This window comes from Balaenoptera ricei, chromosome 11 (genome assembly GCF_028023285.1).
Source record: "Balaenoptera ricei isolate mBalRic1 chromosome 11, mBalRic1.hap2, whole genome shotgun sequence".
In the NCBI taxonomy this organism is placed as follows: domain Eukaryota; kingdom Metazoa; phylum Chordata; class Mammalia; order Artiodactyla; family Balaenopteridae; genus Balaenoptera; species Balaenoptera ricei.
Window position 1 is genome coordinate 40,167,471 of NC_082649.1, and position 14,151 is coordinate 40,181,621.

At 37.6% G+C, this 14,151-nt stretch overlaps 1 protein-coding gene across 3 annotated transcripts in view; it reads left to right on the forward strand.

Moving 5' to 3' along the window:
- Positions 1 to 14,151, forward strand: part of ILRUN (inflammation and lipid regulator with UBA-like and NBR1-like domains) — a 113,858-nt gene that overhangs the window by 29,304 nt on the left and 70,403 nt on the right. For all 3 annotated transcript variants that reach the window (XM_059938893.1, XM_059938895.1, XM_059938894.1), the window contains exon 2: positions 10,885 to 11,039. In XM_059938893.1, coding sequence (XP_059794876.1) covers positions 10,885 to 11,039 — 155 coding nt within the window. The remainder of the gene's footprint in view (positions 1 to 10,884; positions 11,040 to 14,151) is intronic.

Sequence of the window (14,151 nt, forward strand, 5' to 3'; positions counted from 1 at the left end):
TGCATTAATTTTGTATCCTGCTACTTTACCAAATTCATTGATTAGCTCTAGGAGTTTGCTGGTAGCATCTTTAGGATTCTCTATGTATAGTATCACGTCATCTGCAAACAGTGACAGCTTTACTTTTTCTTTTCCGATTTGGATTCCTTTTATTTCTTTTTCTTCTCTGATTGCTGTGGCTAACACTTCCAAAACTATGTTGAATAATAGTGGTGAGAGTGGGCAACCTTGTCTTGTTCCTGATCTTAGTGGAAATGGTTTCAGTTTTTCACCATTGAGGACAATGTTGGCTGTGGGTTTGTCATATGTGGCCTTTATTATGTTGAGGAAAGTTCCCTCTATGCCTACTTTCTGCAGGGCTTTTATCATAAATGGGTGTTGAATTTTGTCGAAAGCTTTCTCTGCATCTATTGAGATGATCATATGGTTTTTCTCCTTCAGTTTGTTAATATGATGTATCACGTTGATTGATTTGCGTATGTTGAAGAATCGTTGCATTCCTGGCATAAACCCCACTTGATCATGGTGTATGATCCTTTTAATGTGCTGTTGGATTCTGTTTGCTAGTATTTTGTTGAGGATTTTTGCATCTATGTTCATCAGTGATACTGGCCTGTAGTTTTCTTTCTTTGTGACATCTTTGTCTGGTTTTGGTATCAGGGTGATGGTGGCCTCGTAGAATGAGTTGGGGAGTGTTCCTCCCTCTGCAATATTTTTGAAGAGTTTGAGAAGGATAGGTGTTAGCTCTTCTCTAAATGTTTGATAGAATTTGCCTGTGAAGCCATCTGGTCCTGGGCTTTTGTTTGTTGGAAGATTTTTAATCACAGTTTCAATTTCAGTGCTTGTGATTGGTCTGTTCATATTTTCTATTTCTTCCTGGTTCAGTCTCGGCAGGTTGTGCATTTCTAAGAATTTGTCCATTTCTTCCAGGTTGTCCATTTTATTGGCATAGAGTTGCTTGTAGTAATCTCTCATGATCGTTTATATTTCTGCAGTGTCAGTGGTTACTTCTCTTACTTACTTATTTTTGGCTGCGTTGGGTCTTCCTTGCTGCTTGCGGGCTTTCTCTAGTTCCGGCGAGCGGGGGGCTACTCTTCGTTGCGGTGTGCAGGCTTCTCATTGTGGTGGCTTCTCTTGTTGCAGAGCACGGGCTCTAGGCGCTCGAGATTCAGTAGTTGTGGCTCGCAGGCTCTAGAGCGCAGGCTCAGTATTTGTGGCGCACGGGCTTAGTTGCTCGGCGGCACGTGGGATCTTCCCGGACCAGGGCTGAAACCCGTGTCCCCTGCATTGGCAGGCAGATTCTTAAGCACTGCTCCACCAGGGAAGTCCCCTTGACTTTGTTATGCATTGTGGATTTTTAACTTTTGCAATACTTTAGTCTTGTATCAGTTAGGACTGTACTGGAGGTGAACACAACCCTGTCTTAAAGTAGCCTGAATAACAATGAGAATTAATAAGGATACAGGAATATCTTAGAACTTAAGTTAGCAATTTATTTGGGCTTCAGAAACAACCAGAACCAGGGACCTGAATGTTGTCAGGCCTGTCTTTTTCTGTCTGTTGGTGAGTTTGTGCTGTTCTTGTGACTCTCATACATCTGTGTGCCTTTGCATATAATCTCCCTCTATCTGAAATGCCCCTTCACCCCGTTCTCTAGGTGGTTAACCAGTTCATTAGGGTACAGTTTTGATGTTACCTGGTTGATGAAGCTTTCCCTGAGTTCCTAAGTTTGAGTAAGGTATTTTCTTTTCTGTACTTTTGTAGTCCTTGGTTATATTTCTTCCCTGAAATTTACCTCATTGAATTGTGATTACTTGTTTCTAAATCTTTCTTTAATAGACTTTGTGTTCCTTAATAGCAAAGAGTTTGTCTTATTTATCTTTACGTTTCTATTACCTAGAGCATGAATGAGTGAAAACTTAAAGAAAAGAAATATAAAAGAAGTAAATATTATATACTTACTGATTGGCAGATAGGGAAAACGTTTTTGTGCTGATAATTTAGTTTGATTCTGAGCATAAATGTTGTTGGTTCTTTCAGTCCTAGAAACTGTGTTTGGGAATAGGAAATATATTTTTTAGGGTGATCAGAGCATAAGCATACCATACTTGAGTTATGGTGAGGTACAGTGCATGTCTCAATTTGTTCTCCCACTCAGTTTCCCATGTCTGAGCTTTGCCGTTTATTGCACTTGCCATGGAAGTGTCCCCAAAGGCTAGCTAGAATCACCCATAGGGCAGAATCCTACTCGTACCCAAGAATCTGTCCAACTTCTTTTTCTCTTAAAAATATTTCATCTTCTTTGACACATGGTGCTGGTACAACTGGATAACCACGGGCAAAAGAATGAAGTCAGACCCCCTACCTCACTCTTTATACAAAAATTAACTGAAAATCAGTGACCTAAATAAAAGTAAAACAATAAAACTATTAGAAGAAACATGGGGATAAATCTTCATGATCTTGGATTGGGCTACTGATTCTTAGATTTGATGTCAGAGTCAAAGCAACAACAAAAAAAACTAGATAAATTAGACTGCAACAAAATTAAAAACTTGTTATGCATCAAAAGACATTATCAAGGAAGTGGAAAGACAGTCAACATAATGGGAGAAAATATTTGTAAATCATATATCTGATAAGGGTCTAGTATCCAGAATATATAAAGAACTCTTACAGCTGCACAATAGGAAGACAAGTAACTCAGTCACAAAAATGAACAAAGGATTTGAATAGACTTATCTCCAAAGAGGATATACAGATAGCCAAGTACATGAAAAATTGTTTAAGATCATTGGTCATTAAGGAAATGGAAATCAAAACCACAGTCAGATATCACTTCACACCCACTACAATGGCTATAATAAAAAAAAAAAAGAAAAAATAAGTGTTGGTGAGGATGTCGAGAAATAGGAACACTTGACTTGTACATTGTTGGTAGAAATGTAAGATGATTCAGCTGATGTGGAAAACAGTTTGTGGCTTTTCGAAAAGTTAGACATGGAATTACATGTGACCCAGAAGTTCTACTCCTAGCTATATATCTAAAGAAATGAACACATATACCCACACAGACACTTGTATATGAATGTTTATAGCAGTATTACTTAATAGTCAAAAGGTAGAAACAATCCAAATGCCCATCAGCAGATGAATGGATAGTCAAAATGTGGTATGTACATATAATGGAATATTACTTAGCCATATAAAGGAATGAAATACTGATCAGCATGCTACCATTTGGGATAAATCTCAAAAATATTCTGCTAAGTGGAAGAAACCAGACACAGAGGTTGCATATGGTGTCATTCCTTTTATATAAATTATCCAAAATAGACAAATTCATAGAGAAAGAAAACAGATTTGTAGTTGCCAGGGGATGGGGGGGAGGGAATAATGAGGAATGATTACTTAATGGATATGTGGTGTTCTTAATGGGTATGAGATGATTTAAAAGTTTTGAAAGTAGAGGTGGTGGTTGCACAACATTGTGAATGCAGTAAACACCATTGAATTATATACTTTAAATTATGTAGTTAATTGTATGTTATGTGACTTTCACCTCAGTTTTTTTAAAAGAGGAAAAATAGTTTGATCTTGACACAGCCAAAGGCACTCAGAAATTAAACTCTGTAATGCCAGTGTCAAATTGGTGTAGGCTCAAAGTCTGCCCCTTCCCCTGCCCACTTTTTAAACAATGAGCCAATTGTATTTTCTCAGATGACAACGATACCCAATGTAAGATGGCTCTGGGGTTGCCTAATTTAGTGGTTCAACTATATCATCAAGGACACAGCAGTTTTATTTCCCTTCTGATCTGTCATTGTCAGCATGTCAGCCTCATCCTCATTAGGTCTCCTGAGGTTCCCAATAGGTTCCTTAATGTTCCCTAGATGGCTGAAGTAATTCTTTGCACCTAATTTTTTTTTGTATCTTCCAGTGGTGGGAAAAAAGATACCTTTTCTTTCTTCTGTTTTTGTTTTTATTTTCATTTACCTTTTTTATAAACTATTCAAGCCTACAGAAAATTTTAAAAGAATCAGAGTATATACCCTTATACTTGCCACCTAATTCAAGAACAGTGGTTAACATTTTTGCCGTAATTTGTTTTCTCTATATAAAAATTTTTTGAATCATTTGAAAGTTGTAGACATCACGACCCTTCATCCTTAAATATTTCAGCATGCTTCTAAGAAAAAGGACATTCCTTTACATAACTACATAGTAAGACACTAAGATAATTTACAAAAATTCTTTAGTACTAAAAAAATATTCAGTACATATTGTAAGTTTGCTCAGTTGTTCCCAAATGTATCATTTATAACCCTTTTTTTTTTTTTTATAGAATCAGAATCCATTCAGGGACCTCAAGGATCATATATTGCATTTGGTTGTTATGTCTCTTTGAATTTTTTTGTGTTTGGGGGTTGCTCAACAAGGCTTGAGGGATCTTAATTCCCTGACCAGCGATTGAACCCGGGCCACGGCAGTGAAAGCGCCTAACCCCTGGACCCTCTCTTTAAATCTAGAACAGTGCCACCACCTTGGGTTTTCATGGCAGAATGCTAGTTTTTTACTTTCTCTTTGGGGAAGGTATAACTGCTGATGTTAGTTAGAGGGACCAGTTCTAAAAAGTATTAAAATTAATGGATCAGTAAATAGTCAGGAAAAGAAGAGGAAGAAACAATCTTGGACTTGCTAGGGCTCTGAGAAGTGGGTAAATACTGGTGTGAACTTTGTTGCTCCTCTTAATGAAATCTTTCACAAGTTCTTTCTTTCTTCTTACTGTCTTCATGTATTAAATAATATCATCTATTAGTTAATTTTTAGGTTTGAAAGTATTTTAAGTCTTCTTTAGCCCAACTTCTGTTCCCTACCTGTGTTCATCTTTGTTTTAATGAAATTCTCTTTCTTCTGAGGCCTTAAAATTCACAAGTATCACAAGTACACGTTTTTTGGCCTGTTTTTTTGGTCTTCCATGTTACATGCCTGCTGAGTTGATGTTGGAAAGCCCGGGTAGATGTTGGAAAGCCCGGGTAAGAACTGACATCTGTTTTGCTGATCCTTTTTCTAATCAGGTTTTTTCAGTCATTCAAGATAGTGAGGTCTTTCTGATTCCTGATGAGCTTGTGCCTTAGGAGCAGTATCATTGGTGCTCCACAGGTGAGGAAAACTTCTTGAAGTTCGGGATAGGTACTGCTTGAAGCCTGAAGATGCTACTGTTCATGTTTAACTAGATTGATTCATTATTCTGATTTCCCATTTTAATTTATGTCCAAATTAGATGGATAGTTTTTTTTCTTATAAACAATTTGGATCCTTTTGAGTTTCTTACTTGTTCAGAGAGTGGAAAGAGAAGGTGTCTAATTTTATTTTGCTGAGAATCTGAGCTAATACTTAGACTTCCGGCATTCCCTCTTTAATTCTGATTTCCTAGTTTTCTTAACTGTTTTCTTCTACCCTGTATTTTTAGGATGATGTTCCTGACTGTATATTCAGTATATAGATGATTTTTCTTCATAAGACTGTCAATCTGACTTCGGTTTGTATAAATAGTACAAAAATAAATGTTTTATGTTTGTGAATATATGCAAGATTAGGCATTTGACCACTTTTAGGAATTCAGTTTAATGAGAAGTTAAAATTAATTCATTTATAGAATTCATGATGGTACTTAATATGTTCTTAAGAAAATCAGATGTTCAGAGCATTAGTAGAAAATTGGAAAATTCTGGGTAAGGTAAAAGTTTTATGCCTTTGAATAGATGTGGTTCTGAGTTCTACTAATAATTGTCTAGCCTGGGGCAAGTTATTTACCTGTCAGTGCATCTGTGGCCTCATCTGTAAAATGAAGGCTGGACAATATTGCTTCTTAGTTATAAAAGTGCATTTCATCAGGAAACACATATCAGCATCACCAGATTCTTCTACTCCAAATCAGGTTAACCTGATTATCAGTGCAGTTGAAACTGTATTGTGCACCAAGCCCATTTTTTTTTTTTTACCCCAAGATGGAAAAGCTGCCTTGGGCTGATAAGCCTCAGTGTGAGAGGTAGTTGCAGTTACCCTTCTTTGAGTGTCCCTGGTTTGCTGCAGTCTGCTAGGCTTTGTAACGGATAGGGCCCTTGTCTCTTTTGCTGTCTGTTCTATCCGTAGACCCAGGCCGAGTGCCTAGCACATGGATAAATGCTCATTAATTAAATATTTGTTGAATGAATGACTGCCAACCTAGGGCATTGGCATTTACACACATTGCCTCATGCAGTCTTCACAGCCAACTTTATAACACCCAACTTTGTAATAAAAAATATAAGCATCCTTACAATAAAAAAACTCAGTTTTGCACATGAGTAAACTGACACAGATGCTTAACCACTTGTTCAAAGCCCCACAGCCAGGGGTTAGGAGCTGCCTCCAAACAAAGCCTTTTAAAATTTTACCATTTTATAATCAAATGGGACCTAATCAAAAACTTAAAAGCTTTTGCACAGCAAGAAAACCATAAGCAAAACGAAAAGACAACCTATGGACTGGGAGAAAATATTTGCAAACAATGCAACTGACAAGGGCTTAATTTCCAAAATATACTAACAGCTCATACAACTCAATGACAAAGAAACAAACAACCCAATGAAAAAATGGGCAGGTGACCTAAATAGACATTTCTTCAAAGAAGACATACAGATGGCCAACAGGCACATGAAAAGATGTTCAATATCGCTAATTATTAGAGAAATGAAAATCAAAACTGCAATGCGTTATCACCTCACACTGGTCAGAATGGCCATCATTAAAAAGTCTACAAATAACAAATGCTGGATAGGGTGTGGAGAAAAGGGAACCCTCCTACACTGTTGGTGGAAATGTAAATTGGTGCAGCCACTATGGAAAACAGTTTGGAGGTTCCTTAAAAAACTAAAAATAGAGTTGCCATATGATCCAGCAATTCCACTTCTGTGCATATATCAGGAGAAAACTCTAATTCGAAAAGGTACATACACCTCCATGTTCATAGCAGCACTATTCACAATAGCCAAGACATGGAAGCAACCTAAATGTCCATCAACAGATGAATGGATAATGAAGATGTGGTAAATATATACAATGGAATACTACTCAGCCATAAAAAAAGAGTGAAATAATGCCATTTGCAGCAACATGCATGGACCTAGAGATTATCATACTAAGTGAATGAAGTAAATCAGAAAGGCAAATACCATGTGATATCACCGATATGTGGAATCTAACATATGATCCAAATGAATTTATTTACAAAACAGAAACAGACTCACAGACATAGAAAACAAACTTACGGTTACCAAAGGGGAAAGGGGGTGGGGGAGGGATAAATTAGGAGTTTGGGATTAGCAGATACAAACCACATGATAAACAGCAAGGTCCTACTGTATAGCACAGGGAACTATATTCAATATCCCATAATAAACCATAATGGAAAAGAATATGATAAATTATATATATATATATCTGAATCACTTTGCTGTACATCAGAAACTAACATAACATTGTAAATCAACTATACGTTAGTAAAAAATAAAGTAAAATAAAATTTTACCATTTTAACCATTTTTAAGTGCGCAGTTCTGTGGCATAAAGTATATTCACAATGTTTTGTAACCATCACTATCATCCATCTTTGCCTGTGCCTTTTTCCCCCCCATTAACACTGCCTCCCTTTGTTCTTTAGGGCACTTTTAACTATTAAAATCAGAGTAAAAACTTTTCTTGAGCAAAAACACTGAAGGAACCTGGAAGTTTAAACTTTCAGGCTGGGCTGAATACTGAGTCAGTGTCCTCCCTTTCCCATCTGCTCAGCCAGCTCTGTTTCATGTAGAGTTTTTTATTGGCTAATAATAGTTGAGTATGTTGTTTTGAACAGGAATACATGCTATCATGTCTGCTTGTTCCCACACTGAATAGGAGCTGTTTAGTCTCTTCCTGCCGTTCCTTGGCCCTGTGAGGCAGTGATCTAAATGGTCCAAGCGCTGAGGAGCTGTGTACCTGCCTGATGGGTTAGAGCACCACCAGGCTAATGTCTTCTCTCTGCCTTGTACTTGGGAAATGATTGTGCTTTGTCATCCTTCACTTCTTCTTCCTGCCAGGAGTCCAGTTCACTACTTTCAGTTTCACTTTGGGCTTTAAAAGTATTCCTTAATCTTTCTCTGGTTGAATTTTCTGTATAATACAGGTACAAGTAAGCAGTTTTGTTGGCTTGGCTGTGGGATGAGTTGGAATGTGTGAAAGGAGATTTGGTGGGGGGGATGGATCTGCCTAAGTAGGGTAGCTGGACTTTTCCACTTGCTAGTGTTTCTGCTGTGCTGGTCTCGAAGTCCTGTTTGATATCAGGCAGAGCCAAGTGGCGAAATATGACACAGGCTGAGGATGAGCATTGGCAATTGTCCTGAGTGCACAAATAGTCTCTTCCCTCCCAAGCATATTTTACAGCCAAGTGAACAGAAGACAATTCAGGCTGTTTGCCTGAGACCTTCGGCAGAAAAATTATCTTTATAAAAAAGTGGACACTTGGTTTTTATAAAAAGTTTCAGAAGAACAAAATGCAACCTAGGCTTATTTCTCTCTCCCTTGTTTTATCTCTGATCCCTAAGTGTAAGGCTGATTCCAGATGTACTCCTAAGTCTGTTTGCGGGTGGTATGGTCTGGGCATCCCCAGGTTTTACCAGTCACATATTCTTCACTTGAGATCAGTGTCAGCTAGATAAGGAAGTTGCCGGAAAAACTGAAGTCTAAGCTTTCATACTGAATGGTCAAGTAAACAGGCACAGTTTGGACCCTGGCCCAGCTCTGCTCCATGTAAATTTTATCTAGCACACACATGACGAGCCAGCAGTTGGTGGTGGTGTAATTCCAGTCATGACTCAGTAATACTGCAGGCCGCCATTGCGTGAGGCTTGACCTGAGGTAGCTGCTTTAAATATAGCCTTACTTTCTGGCAGCTGCAAACACCTGGAAGAGCAGGCAGGCCCCCAGCAGAAAAGTATTTGCTGTTAATAGCATGTCTGTTGAACAGTTGTGTACTGTCAGAGCTTATTTCATGCTATGTTTATACATAATTAAAAACAACCCACTGGATCCATTGGCTTATGGTTGGGTTATGTGTAGAAAAATGCTATTTGTGTTGTTATTCTGTGGGGACTGGAGATGGTGTCACTAGTTTGAGGAAGACCATAAGAGAAATGGTTAATGTAATTACCGACAATTTCTTTGATCTTTAATGAACACAGCTAACTTAAACCCCTTAGCGGCCTTTGGTCTCTGGCACTGAAGAACCAAGCTGTCTGTCATGTGATTCTGTTCAGTTAGGGACTCTGGTTTGTGTGCTTGGTAGTTCCTTCTGACATAAGGGGGTTTATAAGTAATTGAAAAGAACACCAGGGACTTCCCTGGTGGTCCAGTGGTAAAGAATCCACCTTACAATGCAGGGGACGTGGCTTCGATCCCTGATCAGGGAGCTAAGATCCCACATGCCACGGGGCAACTAAGCCTGTGCGCCACAACTACGGCACTTGTACGCCTCAACTAGAGCCCGCGTGCTCTGGAACCCGCGCGCCACAACTACAGAGCCCATGCGCCCTGGAGCCTGCGCGCCATAACTAGAGAAGAGAAAACCCACACGCCACAACTAGAGAGAAGCCAGCGCACCACAACGAAGAGCCCACGCGCCACAACGAAAGATCCCGCATGCCTCAATGAAGATCCTGTGTGCTGCAACTAAGACCTGATGCAGCCAAAAATAAATAAAATAAATAAATAAATCTTAAAAAACAAAATAAAGAACACCACTATTTACAAAATGGTGTTAAGACCTCACCAAGATCTTATTTTTTACCTATCAGATCGACAAAAATCCAAAATGTTGGAGAAACACCGTTGATGAGCAAGTGGGGAAGTAGACACTCTCATACATTTTTGGTGGGAGCATTCATTAAGTATGTAACTTTTTTATTGAGGGAAGTTTAGATATATTGATTAAAGCCACAAATATATGCCCTTTGACCCAACGGTGTCACTTGTAGGACTTTATCCTACAGATGCACTTGTATGTTAAACTATGTGTGCTTAAGCTTATATATGGAAGAATTAAAGATAGGAAGCAAACTCAAAAGTGGATTGGTTACCTAAATAATGATATATCTATACAGTGGATACAGCTGTAAAAAACAATGAGGATATTCATTGTGTACTGACTTAGAAATGTCTTCATGATACAGTGTTAAGGGAATAAAGCAAAGGGCAGTGTGTAATATGCTACCAATTGTGTAAGAAGGGGGGAAATAAGAATGTATATCATTTGCTTGTATGTGCATAAGGAAGTTCTGGAAGGGTATTTAAGAAAGTAATATGAACAAATGATTACCTGTGTGTGTGTATGTGTGTGTGTGTGTGTGTAGGAAGGAAGAGATAAGATGGGTATTTTTCATTGTATGAAACTTTGAATCATGTGCATGTATTGCTTTTTTAAAAAAATAAATAATTGGATTTTTTTTTTTTAATGGAGCTTCTTTGGATTTTAGTCACAGCTACAGAGGAGCTCTCTTAATTGACTTCCTTACCCATACTTGCTGTCCTTGTGGGTAAGAGAGGGATTTCCTCACATTGTTGCTGATGGTGCTAATAATGTTTGTTACTTTCTATGTGGGTACCTTGGGAAGAAAGTGATGCACAAGTTTTTGGTCCTGGCGTTTTTCCTGTTGTTCCTCAGCCAGAATCAACGACTCTGAAGATTAACATACCAGGAGCCATCTATATACTTTCTATATATGGGTCTATAGGTTCCTTTTGTTTGACAATTAGGATAATATGCTCTGGAGAGGACTGAAGTCTTTTGCCTTTTCTCTTTTTTTGTAGGAACCTACAAGCAGCAATTGGCGCCTATTATGACTTTGAGAGCCCAAACATCAGTGTGCCCTCTATGTCCTTTGTTGAAGATGTCACCATAGGAGAAGGGGAGTCGATACCTCCTGATACTCAATTTATAAAAACATGGCGAATCCAAAATTCTGGTAAATGTATAACGAGCAATCTTCCTTGCCCAGTTTTCTTTTTCTTAGTAGTTAAAAGAAATAAGGAAGTGTTTTAGCTTAAATTATGTGATTGTGTAACTCTGAGCTTTTCCTTATACATGATGTAGAATTTTCTTGTACTGGTATGATGACCCAAACACCAATAAAATACTCCCTAGATTAGGAAGAATTTAGGTCTTGATGACATTTAAACACAATTCAATATTCTTTTGATACCAGGAACTAGGCCTGTGTGTGGTGGTGGTATTTTCTCCACCTGTACAGTTCTACTCCATTATTTTATTTCTGCTCTAATTAATCTTCCAGTTATTTCCAGCAAGCTAGAGGAGGTGCATCCTTGAATGGAACAAGGTAGTTAGAGTTGTGAGCATCTGCTCTTTTGAAAGCTCATTTCTTTGCAACCACAAGGATGATTGTATCTGAAATTTTCATTGAGCTATCTATTTGAGATGTTAACATCACTTGGAAAAATTGGTTAAGAAGCGTAGGGATTTGCTCAGAATAGAAAAGATGGAAAGATTGAGAAATTGCTTTTTTTAAAAAACATTGTTTTGACGTACTGCTGACTTAAGAAAAATTTAACATAAGTTAACCATAGTTCTTTGAAAATAGTATCTGAATATGTATCTAGGAACTGTTTATTATCACCTTTTACTTGTTAAATTCTTTTCTAATGACTTTTTTAATTTGAGTGAGTTTAATATTTCTTGTCTCATCCAGTAACAATTTATGCTGACTAGGTGAGGATGCTTTAACTTCCTTATTAATGAGGATTTACAAAAGAAATTCTAAGAGATGGAAAATTAGACAAAAGGAATATTTAGCTAAAAGTTTGTTGGTGTCGGGGAACCATGTCTAGTAAGGTAATCTGATGTGAAATGATATAAAACTCTGGGGGCTCAAACCTATAAAAGTGACCTTTTATTGGACCCTGTTTACTTTTCAGTTCTTTATACTTCAGTTCTTTTATGATGGGGAGAGACTGGCCAAGCTAGCCTTTTATATAATAATTAATGTACCAAATTATTATTCTTAGTTTTTCTGGCTAATTTGGAAGTAACTTTACCTTGGATGAAGGTTTGGTGTGTCACTGAGCAAAAGCACATAATCTGGATTGACCCAGTGTTGTAGATGACTGGGGACATCAGTGGCTTTGTAAATTTTCATTAGCTTCTTTTCTCTTTTGGTTATAACAGTGTGGTGCATTGTTAGTTTGAGAGGCACATGGTAGTACAGGAAAACAGCCATTTTTCTATTTTTCTTGAAATTCTTGTTCCGAGTTTGATTATCTTTACGTTGTCTAATTTCTTTCTCACCTTTCTTAGTGTTGTCTGCTTTTAAAAATATTAAGACAATCTCTTTAGGTCAGCTTTTATTCATCATATTTCTTATCTGAATTACTAAAATCTGTGTTACTGGTCAAAAATGCTTTTGAAACCTAGCCATGAATTTTTAAAATGAGTAACGTTTGTTTAGAAAGTATAGCTTATTAAAAGTTTTGTTTATTTAAAAGAATTAATCCAAGACCTTGTTTACTTAATGGTGAAAACACTGGAAATGGTCTGGCTTTCCATGGGTTCTTTATAGTGTTTTTAAATATTGAAAGTTGTTAGAGTACTGTTGAAATGTTTTAAATACCATCTTGCTGCAAAATAACCATTTTATATTTCAGAAAGCCTCTTGAAATATCTACTCACTCACTAGACAGTTTCTTGGGTTAATGGGAGATTGTAAGGGTTTGATATAAAATCGCGAGAATGTCAAATCAGAACCCCAAAGAGCCTGCCTTTCACCTTTACTTGGAGAAAATTTGTTTTGGTGGGGCTAGCTCTTTTTCCTTCTGCTTTTGCATAGTAACTCCAGTTTAAAACAGTCTCTGGGTCTGCAGCCTTTCTTCCTGTAAAAGGACATTTTTGTTCCTGTACACCTCTTGAAAAACTGGGCAACAGTTGCTAGAGATTTTACCTTTCGAGGTACTTGGAACAGGTAGGTTTTTTATTCTTCTGGAAATCATTCCATCAGTTGTAAAATAGTTTTGTGTCTGTAAACTAAATGCTTTCCATTTGTTTAAGAAGAAACTGGCCTCACATAATTAAGTGACAGGTATGTTATTAGAGAGAGAGATAAGGAAAGCATGCACAGGCACTGGTTCTTTGGCGTCATCCTAATCTGGCCTGGGTTCTTTCTGGAAATAGAGTGGTAACACACAGAAGTAGGGTAGGCCGGGACTTCCCTGGCAGTCCAGTGGTTAAGACTCTGCGCTCCCAATGCAGTGGGCACGGGTTCAATCCCTGGTTGGGGAACTAAGATCCTGCATGCCGCATGGCGTGGCCAAAAAAAAAAAAAAAAAAAAAAAAAAAAGTAGGGTAGGGCTTAGCTGTTTCTCCTCAGGCTCTCTTACTCTCATTCATAACCTTCCCTAAGAGATAAGTGCTCACTGAAAGAGTTTCATAAATAATTTTTCACAGTGCTTCTCTACTGTCATGTTTCAGGCATACCAGGAATTCAAATTTACAACAGATGAGATTGATAGGAACTGCATATAGCTGTCCCAGCACCTTCCCCAAAGAAGATAAATGTCACACATTGTTTAAAATTAAACACCTAATATTGTTTAAGTCCTTATATTCAGATCATAGAGAAACTGAAGTGAGACATTTAATGACATAGATGCAGAATCCCAGGATCCAAACTTTTGGTACTGTGTAAGTTTTAGAAGTTTGGGAAACTTTACAGCTGGAGTTTAAAATGAAAATTTGAAACTGTCCCTCTAAAGATGAAAGGAGACAATTCTCTTTACCAACACTTACAGCTTCTCAGTTGTTACAGCCATGCTGTGCTGTCCAGCTGTGGTGAGTGTTAAACTAAGCATATGATAACTCTGGTGTTTCTCTGACTTTAATGAAGTAGTTGTGATTGTTATATGAGAGAGTGACTTCAGAGTCATCTTTATTTTCTAAACTACATAGAAGTGAATATGAAACAACAGTTGAGGGAAAAAAAGAAACTTGAGAAAGAACAACTATTCCCTCCATTTTTCTTTTGACTCCTTAAAATAGTTAAGTTTCTTATGTTGCAGTCACTTTATCAG